At 52.7% G+C, this 16,444-nt stretch overlaps 4 protein-coding genes and 1 non-coding gene across 9 annotated transcripts; 1 reads left to right on the top strand and 4 right to left on the bottom strand.

The window, feature by feature from the left end:
- Window positions 1–65: 65 nt before the first annotated feature.
- gins1 (GINS complex subunit 1 (Psf1 homolog)) lies at window positions 66–5,180 on the bottom strand. 4 transcript variants are annotated; one of them, XM_086044560.1, is made up of 7 exons: window positions 4,987–5,180; window positions 2,457–2,521; window positions 2,271–2,369; window positions 947–1,037; window positions 742–858; window positions 571–645; window positions 66–472 (listed from the first exon to the last, which is right to left on the bottom strand). In XM_086044560.1, exons 1-7 carry the CDS (start codon window positions 4,993–4,995, stop codon window positions 404–406), a joined length of 525 nt encoding a protein of 174 aa, XP_085900686.1. In that variant the 5' UTR covers window positions 4,996–5,180; the 3' UTR covers window positions 66–403. The 4 variants fall into 4 exon arrangements, with proteins under 4 accessions (XP_085900686.1, XP_085900684.1, XP_085900685.1 ...); XM_086044558.1 differs by lacking the exon at window positions 4,987–5,180 and adding an exon at window positions 3,728–3,903; XM_086044559.1 differs by lacking the exon at window positions 4,987–5,180 and adding an exon at window positions 3,110–3,520.
- Window positions 3,469–9,042, top strand: abhd12 (abhydrolase domain containing 12, lysophospholipase). Of its 2 annotated transcripts, XM_086044554.1 has the most exons (13): window positions 3,472–4,931; window positions 6,370–6,491; window positions 6,557–6,662; window positions 6,726–6,845; window positions 6,935–6,965; window positions 7,037–7,082; window positions 7,150–7,279; window positions 7,360–7,397; window positions 8,020–8,099; window positions 8,175–8,257; window positions 8,423–8,501; window positions 8,592–8,719; window positions 8,850–9,042. In XM_086044554.1, the coding sequence occupies exons 1-13, from the start codon at window positions 4,582–4,584 to the stop codon at window positions 8,884–8,886; spliced, it is 1,350 nt and encodes a 449-aa protein (XP_085900680.1). In that variant the 5' UTR covers window positions 3,472–4,581; the 3' UTR covers window positions 8,887–9,042. The 2 variants fall into 2 exon arrangements, with proteins under 2 accessions (XP_085900681.1, XP_085900680.1); XM_086044555.1 differs by lacking the exons at window positions 8,592–8,719; window positions 8,850–9,042 and having other exon boundaries at window positions 3,469–4,931; window positions 8,366–8,501.
- A 266-nt stretch (window positions 9,043–9,308) lies between these two features.
- Window positions 9,309–12,640, bottom strand: cox20 (cytochrome c oxidase assembly factor COX20). The gene is made up of 4 exons (XM_086044562.1): window positions 12,106–12,640; window positions 10,590–10,704; window positions 10,429–10,492; window positions 9,309–10,340 (listed from the first exon to the last, which is right to left on the bottom strand). The coding sequence occupies exons 1-4, from the start codon at window positions 12,145–12,147 to the stop codon at window positions 10,193–10,195; spliced, it is 369 nt and encodes a 122-aa protein (XP_085900688.1). The 5' UTR covers window positions 12,148–12,640; the 3' UTR covers window positions 9,309–10,192.
- A 27-nt stretch (window positions 12,641–12,667) lies between these two features.
- trnae-uuc (transfer RNA glutamic acid (anticodon UUC)) lies at window positions 12,668–12,739 on the bottom strand. Its single transcript has one exon. It is a non-coding gene; the product is annotated as a tRNA-Glu (tRNA).
- Window positions 12,740–12,782: 43 nt separating this feature from the next.
- Window positions 12,783–16,051, bottom strand: LOC147140299 (uncharacterized). The gene is made up of 2 exons (XM_086044557.1): window positions 15,789–16,051; window positions 12,783–13,984 (listed from the first exon to the last, which is right to left on the bottom strand). Exons 1-2 carry the CDS (start codon window positions 15,885–15,887, stop codon window positions 13,460–13,462), a joined length of 624 nt encoding a protein of 207 aa, XP_085900683.1. The 5' UTR covers window positions 15,888–16,051; the 3' UTR covers window positions 12,783–13,459.
- Window positions 16,052–16,444: the final 393 nt, after the last annotated feature.

Raw genomic sequence — 16,444 nt, 5'->3', positions numbered from 1 at the left:
GTTGCAATTTTTAAATGTTCACATCATTCAAATCACCTGGAAAAAAAAACTCCCTGCATTCCAAATATTATCCCAATTCCACCTTTTAATTTGCACCAAATTGTGACAGATTCCAACCAAAAACAAAAAGCTCCAGGTTGCGGTAATAATGTGACATCACAGTGGGGACCAAGACTAATTCCACATAAGTGGAGACGAACTTGCTCGCTCAATTTCACACTTGGCGGTTGGCCAGACCGATGCACAAACAAAGTCCGTGCGGACCCAAAAAAGACAAGGCCGCCCCCTTGATTTTGCTGATGAACTTGGGAGTCCACACAGGCAATATTCATCAGAATGCTGCTGAACGCCATCATCAAAGGACGCGTGCATGTCCAGACACGGAATGGATCCAAAGGTGCCCTCAGGAGACGACGTGCTCCAGGACGCCTTGACGGATCAGCTGTTCGCATTTCCAGCGCGGCAGGAAGTGCTGTGGACACACGCCTCGTGTCACGTGACTTGCACTTCTTGCTGCTGCTGCCGTGACAGAGAAAGCACAAAGAAAACAACGCGGCGCTGTGGCCTGACCTGACTGTTTTTCTTGAGGAGGACCAGCGTTCCGTCGTCGATCTCCAGCTCGCCGTGGTCCTTCACGCACCTCACCTGAGCAGCCCGCAAAAAAAAAAAAAAAAAAAAACCCTCAGCTGTGCTCGTGAAAGAGCTCACCGCTAACACGCCAACATGTGCGTGCGCCTTGACCTGGATGTAAAGACTCTTGGGCGGTTTCACGTCCTGCGTGACGTCCAGTCCGCCGCCTGCGCCCAGCGAGCGCATGAAGGCCGCCAGCGATTTCTTGTAGCGCGCGAACCACTGCAGCTGCGCACACGAAAGGAAAGGCGCAGGTCAGCAAAGGCGGCAAGGCGGCGGCGGCAAGGCGGCGGCGGCACGCTTCCGGCCGGCTCACCTCCTCGGCGCTCATGTGGAAGCGCACGTTGGCCGGAAGCACGCTGCCGTATTCCCAGCGCAGCGCTCGGATCCGCAGCAGCCGGTCGTACCTGCCGAGGCGCTCGTGTCAGCCGGACGGGAGGGAAGGCGCTCGCTCACGGGCACCCGTGGAGGACGACTTGGCACTTTGGGTTGCTGGATTTGGCAACTTTTCAGACTGACCGAGCAACGCGCTTGGCAAACTTGAAAAAGTGCCGCTTCCTTTCACACGTTTAGCCTCCAAACACCAAATTGATTTTTTTTTCCATTGAAAGAGAACAACAATTACGGCTGCAGATACCCAATATTTTTAGGAGCGATTATTCAGTGATGACATATAATGCATCCAACACACACAGTAGAGGAAACTGTACATTTGCCTACAATATTATCAGGCCAAATCTTTTGTCCCTCCAGAGTGCAGAATGTTGCTAACATTAGGATCGCCGTTGTCATTTTTACTCGTCTCTTTTTTGGGGGGACAAAAGTATTGCCAGAGACCTTGGAAAAGTAGAGCGAAAACGTCACTTAAGTCGGCAAGACTGTAGACGCAAGCCGTAGCTCTTGCTCGCTTGCGCCAACGTCCACACGTGCATGTGCACAACTTTCAAAATACAAGCACTGCATATTTGACGTTTGATTTCGACTTCTTGGTCGCCGCGAGGGCCGGTCGGAGATTGCGGGCGGGCCGGATGTGGCCGCCGTGCCGTAATTTGCCAACGATGTTCCGATTGATCGTTCCACCGATTGATCAGACCTCCAAATGAAAAGTTATTCATGTTTATTGCCAAATTTGTATTTTGCACTACTCGTTACTTTCACGTTCTTACTTTCCTAACCAATCTGTTAGCAAGCGACAACTTTTTGTCCTTGACGATTCGGTCCCTGGTATGATCTGTTGAGACCCGCCGGAAAAATCAGCAAAAAGTGTTCCTCATCCACTTGGCCATGTTTACGTTTTGAAAGCGACTCGCCCTGCTTTCACGGCACAAGGCAGACACTGGACAATATTTACAGTTGAGAGGCTTTGAACAGTCTCGGTAGCTTGATGAACCCAAATTTAAACGAATTTTAAAATTGTGTTTTGAAAATAATGAAAGTATGACTTGGGCACCAACTTGGGGCCAAGGAACTATTGAAGCGTGTTAGGGGCTTTCATGTAGACCTAAGTAGTGCTTTGGCGCCATCTTGAGGCAATTCAAAAGCTTTTGGTGGAAGGCAGTCAATTATCTGCATTGCAAACGCTGCCCTTGGCAGTACACAGTAAGGACGCCGCGCCACGGACGCCAGCGTGTGGCACTTACAGGTAAGCGCTGACGCAGCGCTGGTTCCTCAGCAGGCAGCAGTGACGCAAGCGGATGGAGGGAAGCAGGTCGGCTCTCTGCTCGCTCTTGGTCTCGTTTCTGCAACGCAAACGCAAGCTCGTCCGTCACGCAAGTTGCGCAAGCTGCGCAAGTGGCCCGCGCCAAGCGCCAAGAGTCCAGACGCACACGTCAGCCTGGTTGTGTTCGTAAAGCGCCTCCATCTCCTGCAGCACCTGCCGCACGCCGTCCTCCTGCACAGGGACAACAATCCCAAACAAGTTGACCGCGCCAATCATGTGGAAGCCATTACGTGTCCAAACCAAATCCATTTTCACCACTCTTTGTACATATGTGAAAATATAATCGAGATTAGGAGCCATGCAGATTATATTTTTTAAAAGACAACCGATCACCAACCCCATCACACAGATGGACCGACAACCCGATCTATGTAAACAACCTATTCAGTTTATTTAGGCTACAGTCGACCCCCTGACTATTCGGGGGTGGGGGGGAGTAAAAACAAAAAATGCTGATAAACACTCAACACAGAGAAAAGGGGGGGGGGGGGGTCATGGTTAATACCTTGCTTCTCTCAGTCTGCTGTTGCTTAGCAGAACCCCAAATCTCAATAAAAAAAAAAATAGACCTCAGTCGAGTCGCGATGTGTTAGTACACGATGACGTCACACAATGACGGCAAATGATGACGACCTGATGTTGATTCAAATGGTGATCGGTGTGCTCGTCACATTTTGACATTTGCTCGTCGAAAAGTGTCGACGAGGCGCGCAGAAAAAAAACAAGAAAGAGGAGCGGCGGCCTTGCGTTTAGGCTCACGTTGAAGGCGGGAAGTTGTCCGTCGTTGATCCGCTGAAGCTCTCGAATCAGCTCGACGGCTTTCTCGCAGAACATCGTGACAAGCAAAGGTTCACAACAGAGCCACGAAAAGGACGAAATAAAGAACGAAAACGAAAGCAGATGTCCCAGGAGCTCCTCGCGTTTGACGCCGCTTTGCCGCTGGCGTCAAAAAGCTAATTTCCGGGGCGGTAGTCACGTGACGCTCCGGTGGCCACTTAGGGACAAATTTAGTGATTTCGCAAGTTGGTGCTTCTCATTCGGACGCAAACGCCATCCAGGATGCTGAGCAACGACTCTGTCGCGTTGCCTTAACAAAGGTAACGTTTGTGCCCGTTCAACACGTCCGACGAATGCAACGCGGCACATTCGACCAACACACGCACCCACACACACGTACAACAGTCAACTGGCGACTGCAGCTTCGCAGCAGTTTCCACCTTTTGCCTTTTATCTTCAAAGGGTTAGCCTCCGTGCTAAGAATTTGCTCAAATTAAGCTTATTGGGTGTGTTTTTGTTGACATTGCACACTTGTCTTGTCAGCAAAGTCAACATGAGCACCGACACTGATCTGTCATCAAAGGCTGCAAGTCACCGTACCTCGACGGACGCACACGAATGTTGTCGGGGGTTGAATGAGACTCGATCGCCTGACATTGACATTGCGCTGTGTTCCGCCTGCATGAGTGGACGCTTGTCGGAACTGGACCGTGTGCGGCAATCGCAGAGCTCGTGTGACGTCGATGTTGATGATGCGGCTCATCAAAGAATAATTCATTAGCTGCGCGAGATGACAACACTGAAGAGAGCCTGGCAGGACATGGCATGGTTTATTGGGCTTTTAGGAAACTCAGACACGCGAAGTCGCCATATGAACGAGGTGGCCCCGAAGGCCTCTTGCTTAAGCTGCGTTCGCGGAAGCCGGGAAGACTTGCGACTAGGGATAGTGTACTGGAACGCTCCTTTGAACTCGGAGGTGCGAAGTCGGACAAAAAAAGGACACCGACTTCAATGTGACGTTACTCGACAATGGCGACCCCAGGGAGACACAGACCGCGAATGGCAAAACATCTTTTTCAAGGTTGTGGACATCAATGTAACTTTATTACATTAATTTAATTAGCCCAAATAAGTCATTTGTACTGACTGTTTGAAGATTCAGTATGCCTTATGTCTCTGGGTGAAGTTGTTTGGTAAAATGAAAGAAATGCTTCGAAGACAAGACATTCCTTTCTCTATCTAAGTTAATGACCCGTGAAGGTTTGCTGGAGGTCAAAATCGTCGCGATGAACGAAACACTTGATCGGAATCGGCCATCTTTGTTGACGCTCGCCTCGAACGCCGTGAGGCCGGCCGGGACTGGGACGATCCGAGTGGGAGTCCTCCAACTTCCCACCTTCCTCGAATGCAGCATTAGTCGCGCGTTTTGTTCCCACCACCCCTGGAGACAGTGAATGCAGCGCGGCGGCTGCGACTGGCTGTCGCTCATCCGCTCGCTGAGCTCGGCGCCCGCCCGGACTCGGCTCGGCCCGGCCCGGCCCGGCCCGGGCATCCGGCATCCGGCATCCGTCGCCCGCATCCGCTGCCCGCTGCCAGCCGCCGGGCCAAGACGCTGCGTCCGCAGCCCATCCCCCTCTCCTCTCTCCCCGTCTGATGCTCACTTTGCAGACATGCGGAAGCGCAGAACGTCAACGACTGTGGAGCAAGAGGAGCGAGACGCCGCACTCGAGGACGCCCCCCAGGAGACATCGCGGCCCGCGGCGGATTCGGCGCTCGGCATGAAGACCTTGGCCGGGTCACGCAGGTTCCTTTTCCCTTTTTTTTTTTCCCCCGTCCCCAATTTGCTGATGCTCGCTTGCCTGCTTCATGCCGATTTCGTCTTCAAATTGGGCGACAAGATGGTTATGTAAAGGTCACGCGTTCCATGGAGGAGGAGGAAGAAGTCGTCCGAAGAATGAGGCGAATCCGAGGTGGTCGTGCTTGTTCAGGCTTTCCAGGCAGACGCGGTCGGATCTGGATGAGCTCCAGCCTTTGTGCTGGTCAGACTGGTTTGCTTTTCGGCTTAGCAGGTCGGACCGGCCCGCTGGCAGCTGGCAGCCGCCGGCGGCCTCTCGCTCGCATTGGCCAGCGTTCACCCAGCCGCTCACACAACGCTTTGCGAGCATCACGTGACGACGAGAATGAGGCATGGTCAAGCGCTTCGCTTTGCTACTTGTCTTGGTCACCATCAGTGCGCTTGTCAACACTGAACAATGACAAGCTTTTCTTGTGGCGCGTTCAAGTGGAGGCTGTCCAACTTTTGCCCCGCCGTAGTCGGCCATCAAGGCATCGAGGCAGAGGTTTTATTCCCAAAACGCCCATTTCATATTATTGCAAGCCTCCGTAACAGGAAGCGTAGCTGGAACATCAACAGTGTTGAAATCTAGGGAAAGGAAAAAAATGTCTTAATTCACTTTGAGGTGCAACAAGGGATGAGTGGACAACTCGTGCAGTTTGACAGGCACCATTTGGCCGCGTTGGAAATGTCCTCGCTTCATCTCTTCTCGTCTCCAAAATGCTAATTGGATTTGGTGCGCTGCTGTCGCATTCAGCGGACGGCCTCGCCCCTCCAGACGAGTCGAATTTGTTGCGCGACCACGCTCGCGACCCAAGCCGCGGCTTTCCCAAGTCGTCTTTGGCCACGCAAAAGCCATTTGTGTCTTCCGGCCTCCCCGACAAAATGTTCAAGAGGAAAACTTTGGACGGTGTGATGATGCTGATGAACAAACTTGAAGAGAAGAAAGAAGCAAATGGTTTGTGCCGCTCCTTCTGACGGGCCTGCCTTGGCCACCGGGAGGGGGGCAGCGTCAAACAGTCACGCAGACGCAAGAAAAAGACGAGCGGAGCCAACTTGGACTGCAAGTCGCTGCAATGTCGGTTGCCTTTCGCTCGACGATAAAGAAGTTGCATGAGCGGTCCGCGTGTGCTGCGTCGTCCCTTGCGAGAGCAACACACCGGTTGCTTTTGCCACTCCAAATGCTAACTGCCAGCATGTCAGTGGTGTTTTGCATTAGACGTTAGCATGAAGCTATCAGGCCATTCCACTCCTAAGGCAACGTTGTTTGAATGATGGCAGGTGTTTGTTTTTGGAGCAATTGCTGACTCGCTGGCAAAGTTGCAAGTCGAGGCGCCGCGTGCCACACTCATTTTGCCCGCCCGCCCGCCCGCCCTTTGACCCGGGCCTTGTCCCGTGCCCTCGGCAGGGGCGGCGCGGCGTCCAAGGCGAGACGCGCGGCCAAGTGGCTGCTGCTGCTGTACGTGTGCGTGCCCGTCGTCGTCAAGCTGTGTCCGTCCATTCAGGCCAAACTGGTCTTCCTCAACTTCGGTAAGTCACCCGCCGGGCGTCGTCCGGGCCGCGCCGGGTCACCGCCCGCCCTGTCGCCCCCTCAGTGAGGATCCCCTTCTTCCTGGACCTCAAACGACCTTCGGACGTGGGCCTCGACCACACGCTCAACTTCTACCTGCGGCCGCAACAAGCGCTGCGCATCGGAGTCTGGTAAGAACACGCCAGCGTCACCATGTATGCGTGTGCGTGCGCTTACGTGCGCGTGTGCGTCAGGCACACAGTTCCTGCGGACATGTGGGGAGAAGCTGGAGGCAAAAGTCAAGAATGGTTTGAGTCTTCACTGAGCTCCGCCCACCCAGCCATTCTCTATCTCCATGGCAACACGGGGACCAGGTCACACATGCGCACACGCATATGCATATGCACGCGCGCTGCTGTTTGGCCGCCACCGTCTCACGCCTCGCGTCATGTTTTGCGCGCAGAGGCGGCGACCACCGAGTGGAGCTGTACAAGGTAGGTGGGCCGCCGCCCGCCATGGCCTTTGATGGCTTGACAAGGAGGCGGCGCCGCCTGTCTTCTTTCAGGTCCTCAGCTCGTCGGGCTACCACGTGGTGGCCTTCGATTACCGAGGTGAGCAAAGCGCGCGCGCGCGCGCGCCGGCGCCGCTCGGGGCCTCACGCTCGGCGTTTGCGCGCAGGCTGGGGCGACTCTGACGGCTCGCCGTCGGAGGCCGGCATGACGGCCGACGCGCTCTTCGTGTACCGCTGGCTGAAGGAGAGGCGGGCCCGAGGTCAGGTGTACATCTGGGGTCACTCGCTGGGAACGGGGTAAAGCTCCACCAATGCCGCGCCCCCTCCCCGCCCCCAGCCGCGCCCCCTCCTCACTTGTCATTGCTTCTGTGTTTCAGCGTGGCCACCAACCTGGTCAGGCGATTGTGCGACGCAGGTAACGCACGCACGCACGCACATGCGAGGTTGGGCGACAAGAGCCGGGCGGGCTTCAATCGATCCAACTCGGGGCACGCGGATCCATTCAAGGCTGCCAAATGGCAACCGTCGTCAGTCAAAAGTTGGCGACAAATTTCACCACTAACTGCCATGACGTGCCAGCAAGCTGGTTAGCCCCGCGGCTAACCACCCGATGTGTGTCCGCACGCGGCCGGGCCTTGGTGGCGAGGCCCGCCGTGCGCGGACGTTGACGTCAAGTTGCTTTTTGGTCAAGGCCATCGAGCGGAGCCTTTGAGAAAAGGCCTTTGCCTGGCCGCCGCCCGCCCCGCCGGGCGCCCGCGCATCAGGGCGCCACCCTCGGCCTTTTGTTTTCTTGCCGTCCGCACGCGGGAACTTGACGGGTGACTTTGAGGCAGCGGCGCGTGCGGCCTGCTTGCGTCGGCCAAGTGCGCAAGTATCGCAGGCGTTGTTTTGGCCTCCCTTTGATGGACGGGGCTCTCGCAAGAGGTTTTCATGGCCTGGCCGGGCCGGGCCGGGCCGGGCCAGGCGTCCAACCCACACACACGATGTCAAATGCCGGAGGTGGCCACGCGAGGTGACATTTTCCGTTTTGTTTGCAGGAAGTCCTCCGGACGCTTTGATCCTGGAGAGTCCTTTCACCAACATCCGAGAGGAGGCCAGGAGTCACCCCTTCGCCAGGGTAACGCCCACGCCACGCCACGCCACGCGTTAAGCCTCGTGCTGCGTTTGTGAGCGTCTGCCTTGTTGCGGTCAGTTGTACAGGTACCTGCCCGGTTTTGACTGGTTCTTCCTGGACGCCATCACGGCCAACGACATCCGCTTCGCCAACGACGACAAGTCAGTCAACTGGGTCGCACGCACGCAAATCCAATCAATCCATCCATCAAATCGCTGTTGATGGATGAGTTTATGAGGCGCACCTGAGCTTTGCCTTGATGTGAGCAGCATCTAGTGGGCGCGAGAGGAAGCGCAGCAGGTGTGACGGTGTTTGTGTTTGCTCAGCGTGAACCACATAGGATGCCCCGTGTTGATCCTGCACGCCGAGGACGACCACGTGGTTCCTTTCCAGCTGGGCAAGAAGGTAGGCCGGCGCCAGTCGCGCCCGACGTGTCTTGTCCGACGTGTCTTGTCCGACGTGTCCGTCCGACGTGTCCGTCCGACGTGTCCTCAGCTGTACGAGGCGGCGGCGCGCTCCCGCAGCCTGAGCGGCCACAAAGTGCACTTTGTGGCCTTCCCGTCGTCGCTGGCCTACAGGCACAAGTTCATCTACAGCAGCCCCCGGCTGCCGCGCATCCTCAGGTAGCCGCACCTGAGCTCGCGCGCACGCACACAGACATGACACACTTTTTCTGCGCCCAAAAATGGATGCTTACGGTAAAAAAATGTCTCCAAAAGTGGGTTTGGCTTTTTTTCTTTTTTGGTCTTTCAGGGATTTTCTCGACACGCCCCCTCCCCGCAAAGAGTGACCCCCTCCTCGACCATCCACGGTCGCACACTGCTGAAGTTTTGGTGTTGGCGTGGTGCCGTTTTGCTCAAGGCCCCACGACAGGCGTCGACGTTTTGATGTGATGATGACAATGTTCCACTTGAACGTTGAATAAAATGTTTCCTGTTGGCGTGGACTACCAAGTTCATCCAAGTTTCAGCTTAAAGGAGAAGAATTCAATATGCTCTTCTTCCATTATTTGGGGTTTGTCACACTTGTTTTTGGTTTGGAGCAGTAAACCAAAAAGTTGCCTATGACACGTTCAAATGGCACAATTGCTCGACGTGGGCTCCCTCTAGCGGTGCGCCGAGAAAACGCTCCAGTCGAGTCGACTTTCATCGCCCCGCCCCTTTCGACGACTTTGTTTCCCAGCATTTACTCGGCAACCATTTGTCAACACCTTTTCTGTCATGAAATTCTTTTTATTGCGCTGTACTGAAATTGAAGGTCACGTTTACAAAGGATTTGATTCCGTCTAGGAGGAGATGACTTTTTGCTAACTTACCTATTTGATAGCTTTCAAAGTAGGCAACGAATGGCGTGTTTGCGTACACGTAGGACGGGGGTGGCCGAGCGCGGTCCTCAAGAGCCGCAATCCGGCCCGTTTTAGGTTTAGCCCTACGGCAACGCACCTGTTTCAAATGAGCAGCTCATTAGCAAGATTTGCAAAAGCCTGATGATTTGAATCAGGCGCGTTGCCGTCGGGACGAAGAACCTAAAAGCGGCTGGATTGTGGCCGTTGAGGACCGGACTTGGCCGCCAATGATGTAGGACTATTTCGATACATTTGAAATCGTGTTTTCATCTATGACGAGTATTCTTGGCTGCCGGAGCATTTTGAGCACATGGGTTACTTTCAAGGAGTATCGCAGTCCATTTAAGAATATTTAGCTAACGGGGAACATAACATTGTGGGGCATATTTGTGCACATCTGGGAGTATTTGGATCCATTTGAGAGCGAGAGCATTTCGTAGCCGTACGAGCTGCGGCGGCAAGTACTCGACCACATGTCGGAGTACTCGTTTGATGACGACTGATTACTTTTAGGGAGCTTTGCCGTCAATGTCGGAGTAAGTCGCTAACGAGGGAGCATTGAAGTCAAAGTGTTTTGGCTACTTTTAGCTCGGAGCACTTGACGGGTATTGGAGTCGGTGCCGCGCAGCGTCGGGCTCACACTTGCACCTGTCCCGACATGTTGCCGATGCATCCCAATATCGACGGGACGGCCGGCCTGTCGGCGGGTGCCGGGGCGGCCTCCGGCTTGACGTTTGTCACGCGTGCGCTGTCAGGAGGGTCCCGAGGCGGCTTGCGGGTTTCGGGGGCCGCGCGTGGGGTCCGCGGGGGTCCCCTGGTAGATGATCTTGTTTTTGATGCCGTGCTGGACGATCCTCTGCTGCGCTCGCTGCCTGGCGTTGCCGACGCGGCAGTAGCACCTGGGCAAAGGCACACGCGCGGCACCAGGCACTTCCCGTCAGCGGCGTGCGCCGGCGACCTTTGGCGGCGACGGCCAAAGCCACTCACCAGGAAGCAAGAGTGGCGAGCAGGAAGCCCCCCGCGCCCACGTCGAACGACCTCTTCACGCGACCTGCGCGCACGCCGTCGGCACATCATCAGCATCGTCAGCGTGCGTGCGTGCGCGTGCGTGCGTGCACTTACTGGTGGCCAAAAAGTGCAGGACTTACTGGTGGCCAAAAAGTGCAGGAGACCGGCGGCCAATGAGGCGCCGGCGCCATGAAGGACCGCCTCCCGGGCGCACGGCGTCTTCTGCACGTCCAGGATGCCCAGCAGACGGTGGCCCTGCGCACGCGCGTGTTCACACAACAAAAGACGGAAGGACAAGAACATCACTAGAGGTGGGCGATATATATCGTCATCCATATCATCGTCGATCTTGCTTTCACAATGTGTCATTTTACATGATCGAGTATTAATACTGCCGAAAATACTGTTCGAAAAAGAGCAACTCTGTTGCACCACGAGCCATATGGATCACGAGGAAGACTTGACGACCGCGCAAGCACGCTGAACAAAAGCTTAAGCACACACTCTCAGAAAACGGTCGCCACAAATATAAACGCACGCACTCACTTACTCACGCGCACACAGGCACAGACACACACACACACACACACACACACACACAATACTTTAGCTTGCAAGTCAAACGTGACATCACATTCAGTTTGCACGTTTGTAGTCCATCATTTCCAGTTCCATCATTCATAACCTGTCTGTATTATTACCGAGGCGTGTTGCGCAAACTACGACGGCTTATTAGTGTGACGCCACCCAAACACGAATAATGTCACAAGTTACATATCACACGAGTGGGAAAATGCACATATCGGTAAATTGCAACTTTATTCTGAATACGGTGGCCAATGTATGAGAATGGGTGTGGTCGTGACGACGTCCTCTCGCGCAAATCGCATCTCAAATACATTTGAGTCCCATTGTGATTGCTGTAGTTAACACCTTTTTTTCCTCATTCTGATTGCTCTAGTAGTTGGCAGTGGTACACCAGTACTTGCTGCAGCTCAAAATGTCCTATTATGGACAGCAGAGACATTTCATTGACATCAATATTTCCAAAAATCAATGTAGTTTAAAAGCTTACCCCTAATTTTAAACCCTACACCTAAATTAAAACAACACCTTGAAACTCTGCCCCAAATGTAAAACACCACTTCTACTTTGAAAGCCTAACTTTAAGCCCTAACTTCAAATCGTAAACATTGTTTAAAACCCCAGCCCTACTTGAAAATCCTAACTCTTGTTTTAAAACCTACCTTGAAAGCCTAACCCTATATTAAACTGTACCTTGAAACACTAATCCTAGGTTGTCATCTAACCTTCAAAACCTAAATGTTGTTTAAAACTGTACCCTACTTTGACATCCCACCCCTAGTTCTAAAACCTACATTTGAACCCTAACCCTAGTTTGAAACCCGACCTTGAAATCCTAATCATATTTACAAACCTTAACAATAGTTTGAAACTCTACCTTAGAACCCTAACCCCTGCCTTGAAATCCTAATAATAACTTAAAACCCTCAGCTAAGGGTGAATTTGTTGGACGTTTGAATGTTGCCTTTGAGTGTTTTTGCCCTGTCGGGATGCCAACAACGCTAAGGGCTAGCTGCTAGCATGAGATTCAGGGGAAGGCAAGGCAAGGCAAGAAAGGCAAGAAAGGCTGACCTTTTGCGTGCTCGTCGCTTGCTCGTCTTCGTCTTGGGACATTTCAGCTCACACGCGTAGCCAGAATTTCTTTCAAGCCGACAAGTTGAACGCAAAGCGACACGGAAGACTTTTGCTTTGGAACCAAGTCGGCCTTTGTAGGCGTTACGCACGCAGATGTCCGACCACTTTTCTTGTCCGACTTGTCGCCAGGCAAGGAACTCTTGTGAGCTGCTATTGGCTTCCGCTTGACGTCTCAACAACATACCAACAATTCGAACAATCCTTACTGTTTGAAAACAGTCATTTTGCCACGTCACGACTTGATGTCATCGTAGGATCATTTGGTGCGTTTTCGTTTATTTGTGGAGAAAATCCGTCCTCCACACGTATGTCGGTCTAATACGTCCAAGTAACTTTTTGCTTTTGATTATGTGCTGAGAACAATCAGCCGCAATTGGAATTAATTATTTCCTGTTTGTTTTTGCTGTCGCGGTGACCATCCGTCAGCCTTTACCGTTCGCCCACACACGCACATTGAAGTCGTGAGGAGACTGTGTTCTGAGTTTCAAAAATGGTGACGTTCCCATACCGGGAGTCGAACCCGGGCCGCCTGGGTGAAAACCAGGAATCCTAACCGCTAGACCATATGGGATAGACACCCTCGAAATTACCTAACAACAATATAGATCAACAAATGACATCGGAAAACGAATTTTAATCGGCAAATGGAAGGATAAGTCAATACGTGTGCTCGGTGGCGTCCCCTGCGTCTCACAACAGTCATGACAGAAACGCTGACGTCATAATTACGTCAGCTTCAAACGTTTTTCAACTTCAAATAAATAAAAACGTTTTGAAACTCCAGGTTTCATCCGTCCACGTGCTTTCGGAACCAATCAACAGTGCGCAAGGACGCGCTATCCCAAACGCAAAAGGAGAAACAAAGAAAGAAACACAAGTGGAACACGTGTTGACGGGGCGTGTACATTGTGTGGCGATCGTGCTCTACGAGTTGTGGACTTGAGTCCGCTTGCTGGCAGGAGTGCAACCAACGTGACGGTGGTGATGATGATGATGATGATGATGATGATGATGATGAAGAACCCACTTCCTGACGTGCCTTTTTGGCGCCTGCGAGCAAGACCGCTTCAACGTCAATGTCCTTTGCTGTTTTCGCAACGTTACGCTTTTGAGTGTTATTTTGGGTGATTTGATTTTCTTTGACGTAATTTTTAGTGTTCTTTGATGCCGACGTCATCTTGCTGTCAGCCATCGTGGCACGGCGGGCATGGCGTGGGTGTGCTGGCTTGTCAATGTCGTTGAGCGGGGTCAGCGGGTTGGGTTCTCCACCCTGACGTCATTTGACGTGACGTCATTTGATGTGCTTGGACGGTCGTCCGACTGGAGCGGCGCGGGTGGCATCGGGCCCCTCAGCGGCAAGCGCCGGCGGGCCAAGGAGGAGCCGCGGGCTCGGCGGCGGCTCGGCGGCGTCGTCGGCGCTGCCGGCGCTGCCGGCGCTGCCGGCGCTGCCGGCGCTGGCGGCTCTGGCGATCCTGCTGAGGGCGCCCTCGTACGGCGAGGGCAGGTAGACCATCAGGAAGACGCCGTCGCCGTCGCCGTCGCCGTCGTCGGAGGCGGAGGCGGAGGCGGAGCTAGGCAGCTGGCGGCGGAGCGACGACAGCAGCCGGGATTTCCTCTCGGGGTCGCGCAGGTCCTCCAGCGCGACGACGTCGCCCAATCGCAGGTTCCCAGCTAAGGACAAGCCCCGCCTCCGTCGCCAAAGGGCCACGCCCGCCAAGCTGAGGACCAGCAGCAGGAAGGAGACGGTTGCCACGGCGACAGCGGCCGCCGGGCCCCAGCTCGGGGCCAGCGACTCGCCGCCCGAGCTGTGCTGGGCCTGCGCGCACAGCACACACAAACACGCTCGTGACGTCATCTGGTCAGGTCACGCCATCAGTTGGAAAAAGGCGCACGCACAAACACACGCGTGCCGTCAAATGCATGTGGGGCTTCCGCGAATACTTGCATTTGCGAACAGTAATCGTCACGTAAATTAATGAAGTCTGCGGTGTCTTTCTGTCGTTTCTTTTACTTTCTTTTTTTGTTCTTGGCCTAAAAAAAACTGGATAGGCTAACTTCGTGTGTGCGTGTGGGTGTGGGTGCGCGTGCGCGAGCGTGCGAGTGTGCGTGCGTGTGTGGTCCAATTTCAATAAGTAGGCGATATGGACAATTGCGTTGCATATATCCATGTTGTCCTTCATTGACAGAGTGGAGGAATCGCAATGAGGAAGGCCGCACACACGAATGACAAAAGGTGACGTCCAAAGTGTCCAAGTTTTCAAAGAAGGTTGCTTTGAAAACGGGGGCGAAGCGACCACATGCTGTCATGCAGTTGCGCAGCGCAAAGCTTTTCTTCTCGTCAGATGTGGTGACGGCTGTCGTCCCGCAGAGGGCGCTGCGTGTCCACTAGAAAAGGACAAAGTGCACCACGTCTTCCTCAAACAAGCTCGACAAACATGAATACAAATAGAAACGTGGTATACATGAAGCTCTGTTAAATGAACAGCCATGAAATAGCCCCAGATCCATTTTTCTCATTTCATAAAATGTGGCTACAATATATAAAGTCTACATGTATTCACCCTGTATTACACAGAATACATGTGGAGTACCGCTCATGTTTTTTTACAAGACATATTTGGAATTGCTTTGAGTCAAACATTGATTATGAAGCATAAAAAAAGGATCAAATCAGTCCATAAATTCCTTATTAAAAGGTTTTTATGCTTTACTTGTCCCTACACGTATTTTTGATGCTGATTAAAAAAAACTCTCCTTTTTTTAAGCACATGAGGTTTTTGAGATATTGTCATCTTTTTTATGGTTGACCTATAAAAGCTTGCGTAGCCAAATACAGATTTGACCAGACGTTGTCATTTATAGCTCTGACATTTCGGGGCGCTGGGGGGGAATCCACATGTTGCTGAACCTAACCTTTCATTCATAAAAGCTACTAAATATGTTACATATAATATTATTATTATTACTATGATTATCATCATTATTATTATTCAAACCTGATGTGCTCGAGAAATAACGAGGACAGAGCGCAATCCAGAAACGTTTCCTTCCATCTGTGATTTAAAAAAAAGTAACTATTTTTTGACCAGTTTGTACATTTTTTAAAACATTCAAACCAATAAAGGCATTCTTATTCTTATTCTTATTCTAGTTCATAGTACTATAAATACATATTTCATGAACATTTCAGACAAAAGTAAAAGTGAATTCTAAAATGCTAATTCATTCTCATTATTTCTGTAGTCATGTCGATATGTCCGAAACATTAAAAATGGACCGCATCTATCCATATTTTCAGTCGAACACGGTAAAATTGGATTGTGGCGGCGATTATCAAGCGCACACGCCGTCACACCCAAAAAAGAGCGGGCAAATTCATTTGACGAAAGTTCATTACTTTGAACGTGGTTTCGCTAGCCTAAGAGCAAAAAGCTTGCAAAAAGTCCTGTTTGCAAGCTTTCCAAACTCTGCAGACGATGCCGCTCAGCCTCAACTTTTGCGGCGGACGACTTCCAACAAGAGCAAAACAAGTTAGCCATGCGGCGTTTGAGTACGTTGCTAACGTGACGCTCCTTCGTTGAATGGTTTGACACATGAATCGCGCAAGTGGCGCTACTCACGTCGCTGTGCGCGTCAGTGGACGTTCCGCTCGACCAGTCAAGCGAATCTCGTCCGGCGGGTCCGAACTTGGTCCAGCTGCTATCCAGAAGCTTCCTCATGGGGCCGATTTCTGAAGGCTGGCGTGGACGTGGAGCGGTCGACGCGTCAACGCGTGCGTGCGTGCGTGCGTGCGTGCGTGCGCTGCGTGCGTGCGCTGCGCGTGTGTTCGCTGCGCACCGGCGTCCGACACCATTTGTATGGACCAGCCCTGCTCCAGATGGGAGGGGCGTGTCCACGTGCAGCTCGCACTGACTCGAGACACGAGATTTGCTGAGAGCTTGCGAGCACCGAGCGGTGCCAGCAACAGTTTGGCAAATAGTCATTCAAACGTGTTTGTTTCAAGGAAGCGAATCTACTAAAGCGAAAACCAAGGGACCGCATGTGCATTCCAAACAAGCACTCGGCTTAGCCTTTCAGTCCGCTAGCTTATTGCTAAGGCTCATTAGCAATGGTGCAGCAACACATGTGGGTGGGGAATTTAATACTCGCTACTATACATTCCTGAACGTCTGCACGCATCAAGTAATATTAGGGGCGCACCGATGGCAGGAAGCGGCAGGGAGAAGCCGAGAGGTGTCAAAGAAGAGCAACGTGTGGCTATTGCGATGGAAAATTG

Source organism: Filicampus tigris, chromosome 11 (genome assembly GCF_054856515.1).
Source record: "Filicampus tigris isolate MCC_2025a chromosome 11, RoL_Ftig_1.0, whole genome shotgun sequence".
NCBI classification, from domain to species: domain Eukaryota; kingdom Metazoa; phylum Chordata; class Actinopteri; order Syngnathiformes; family Syngnathidae; genus Filicampus; species Filicampus tigris.
The sequence above is the reverse complement of the archived record's forward strand: the minus strand, read 5'-3'. Positions and strand labels throughout refer to the sequence as shown.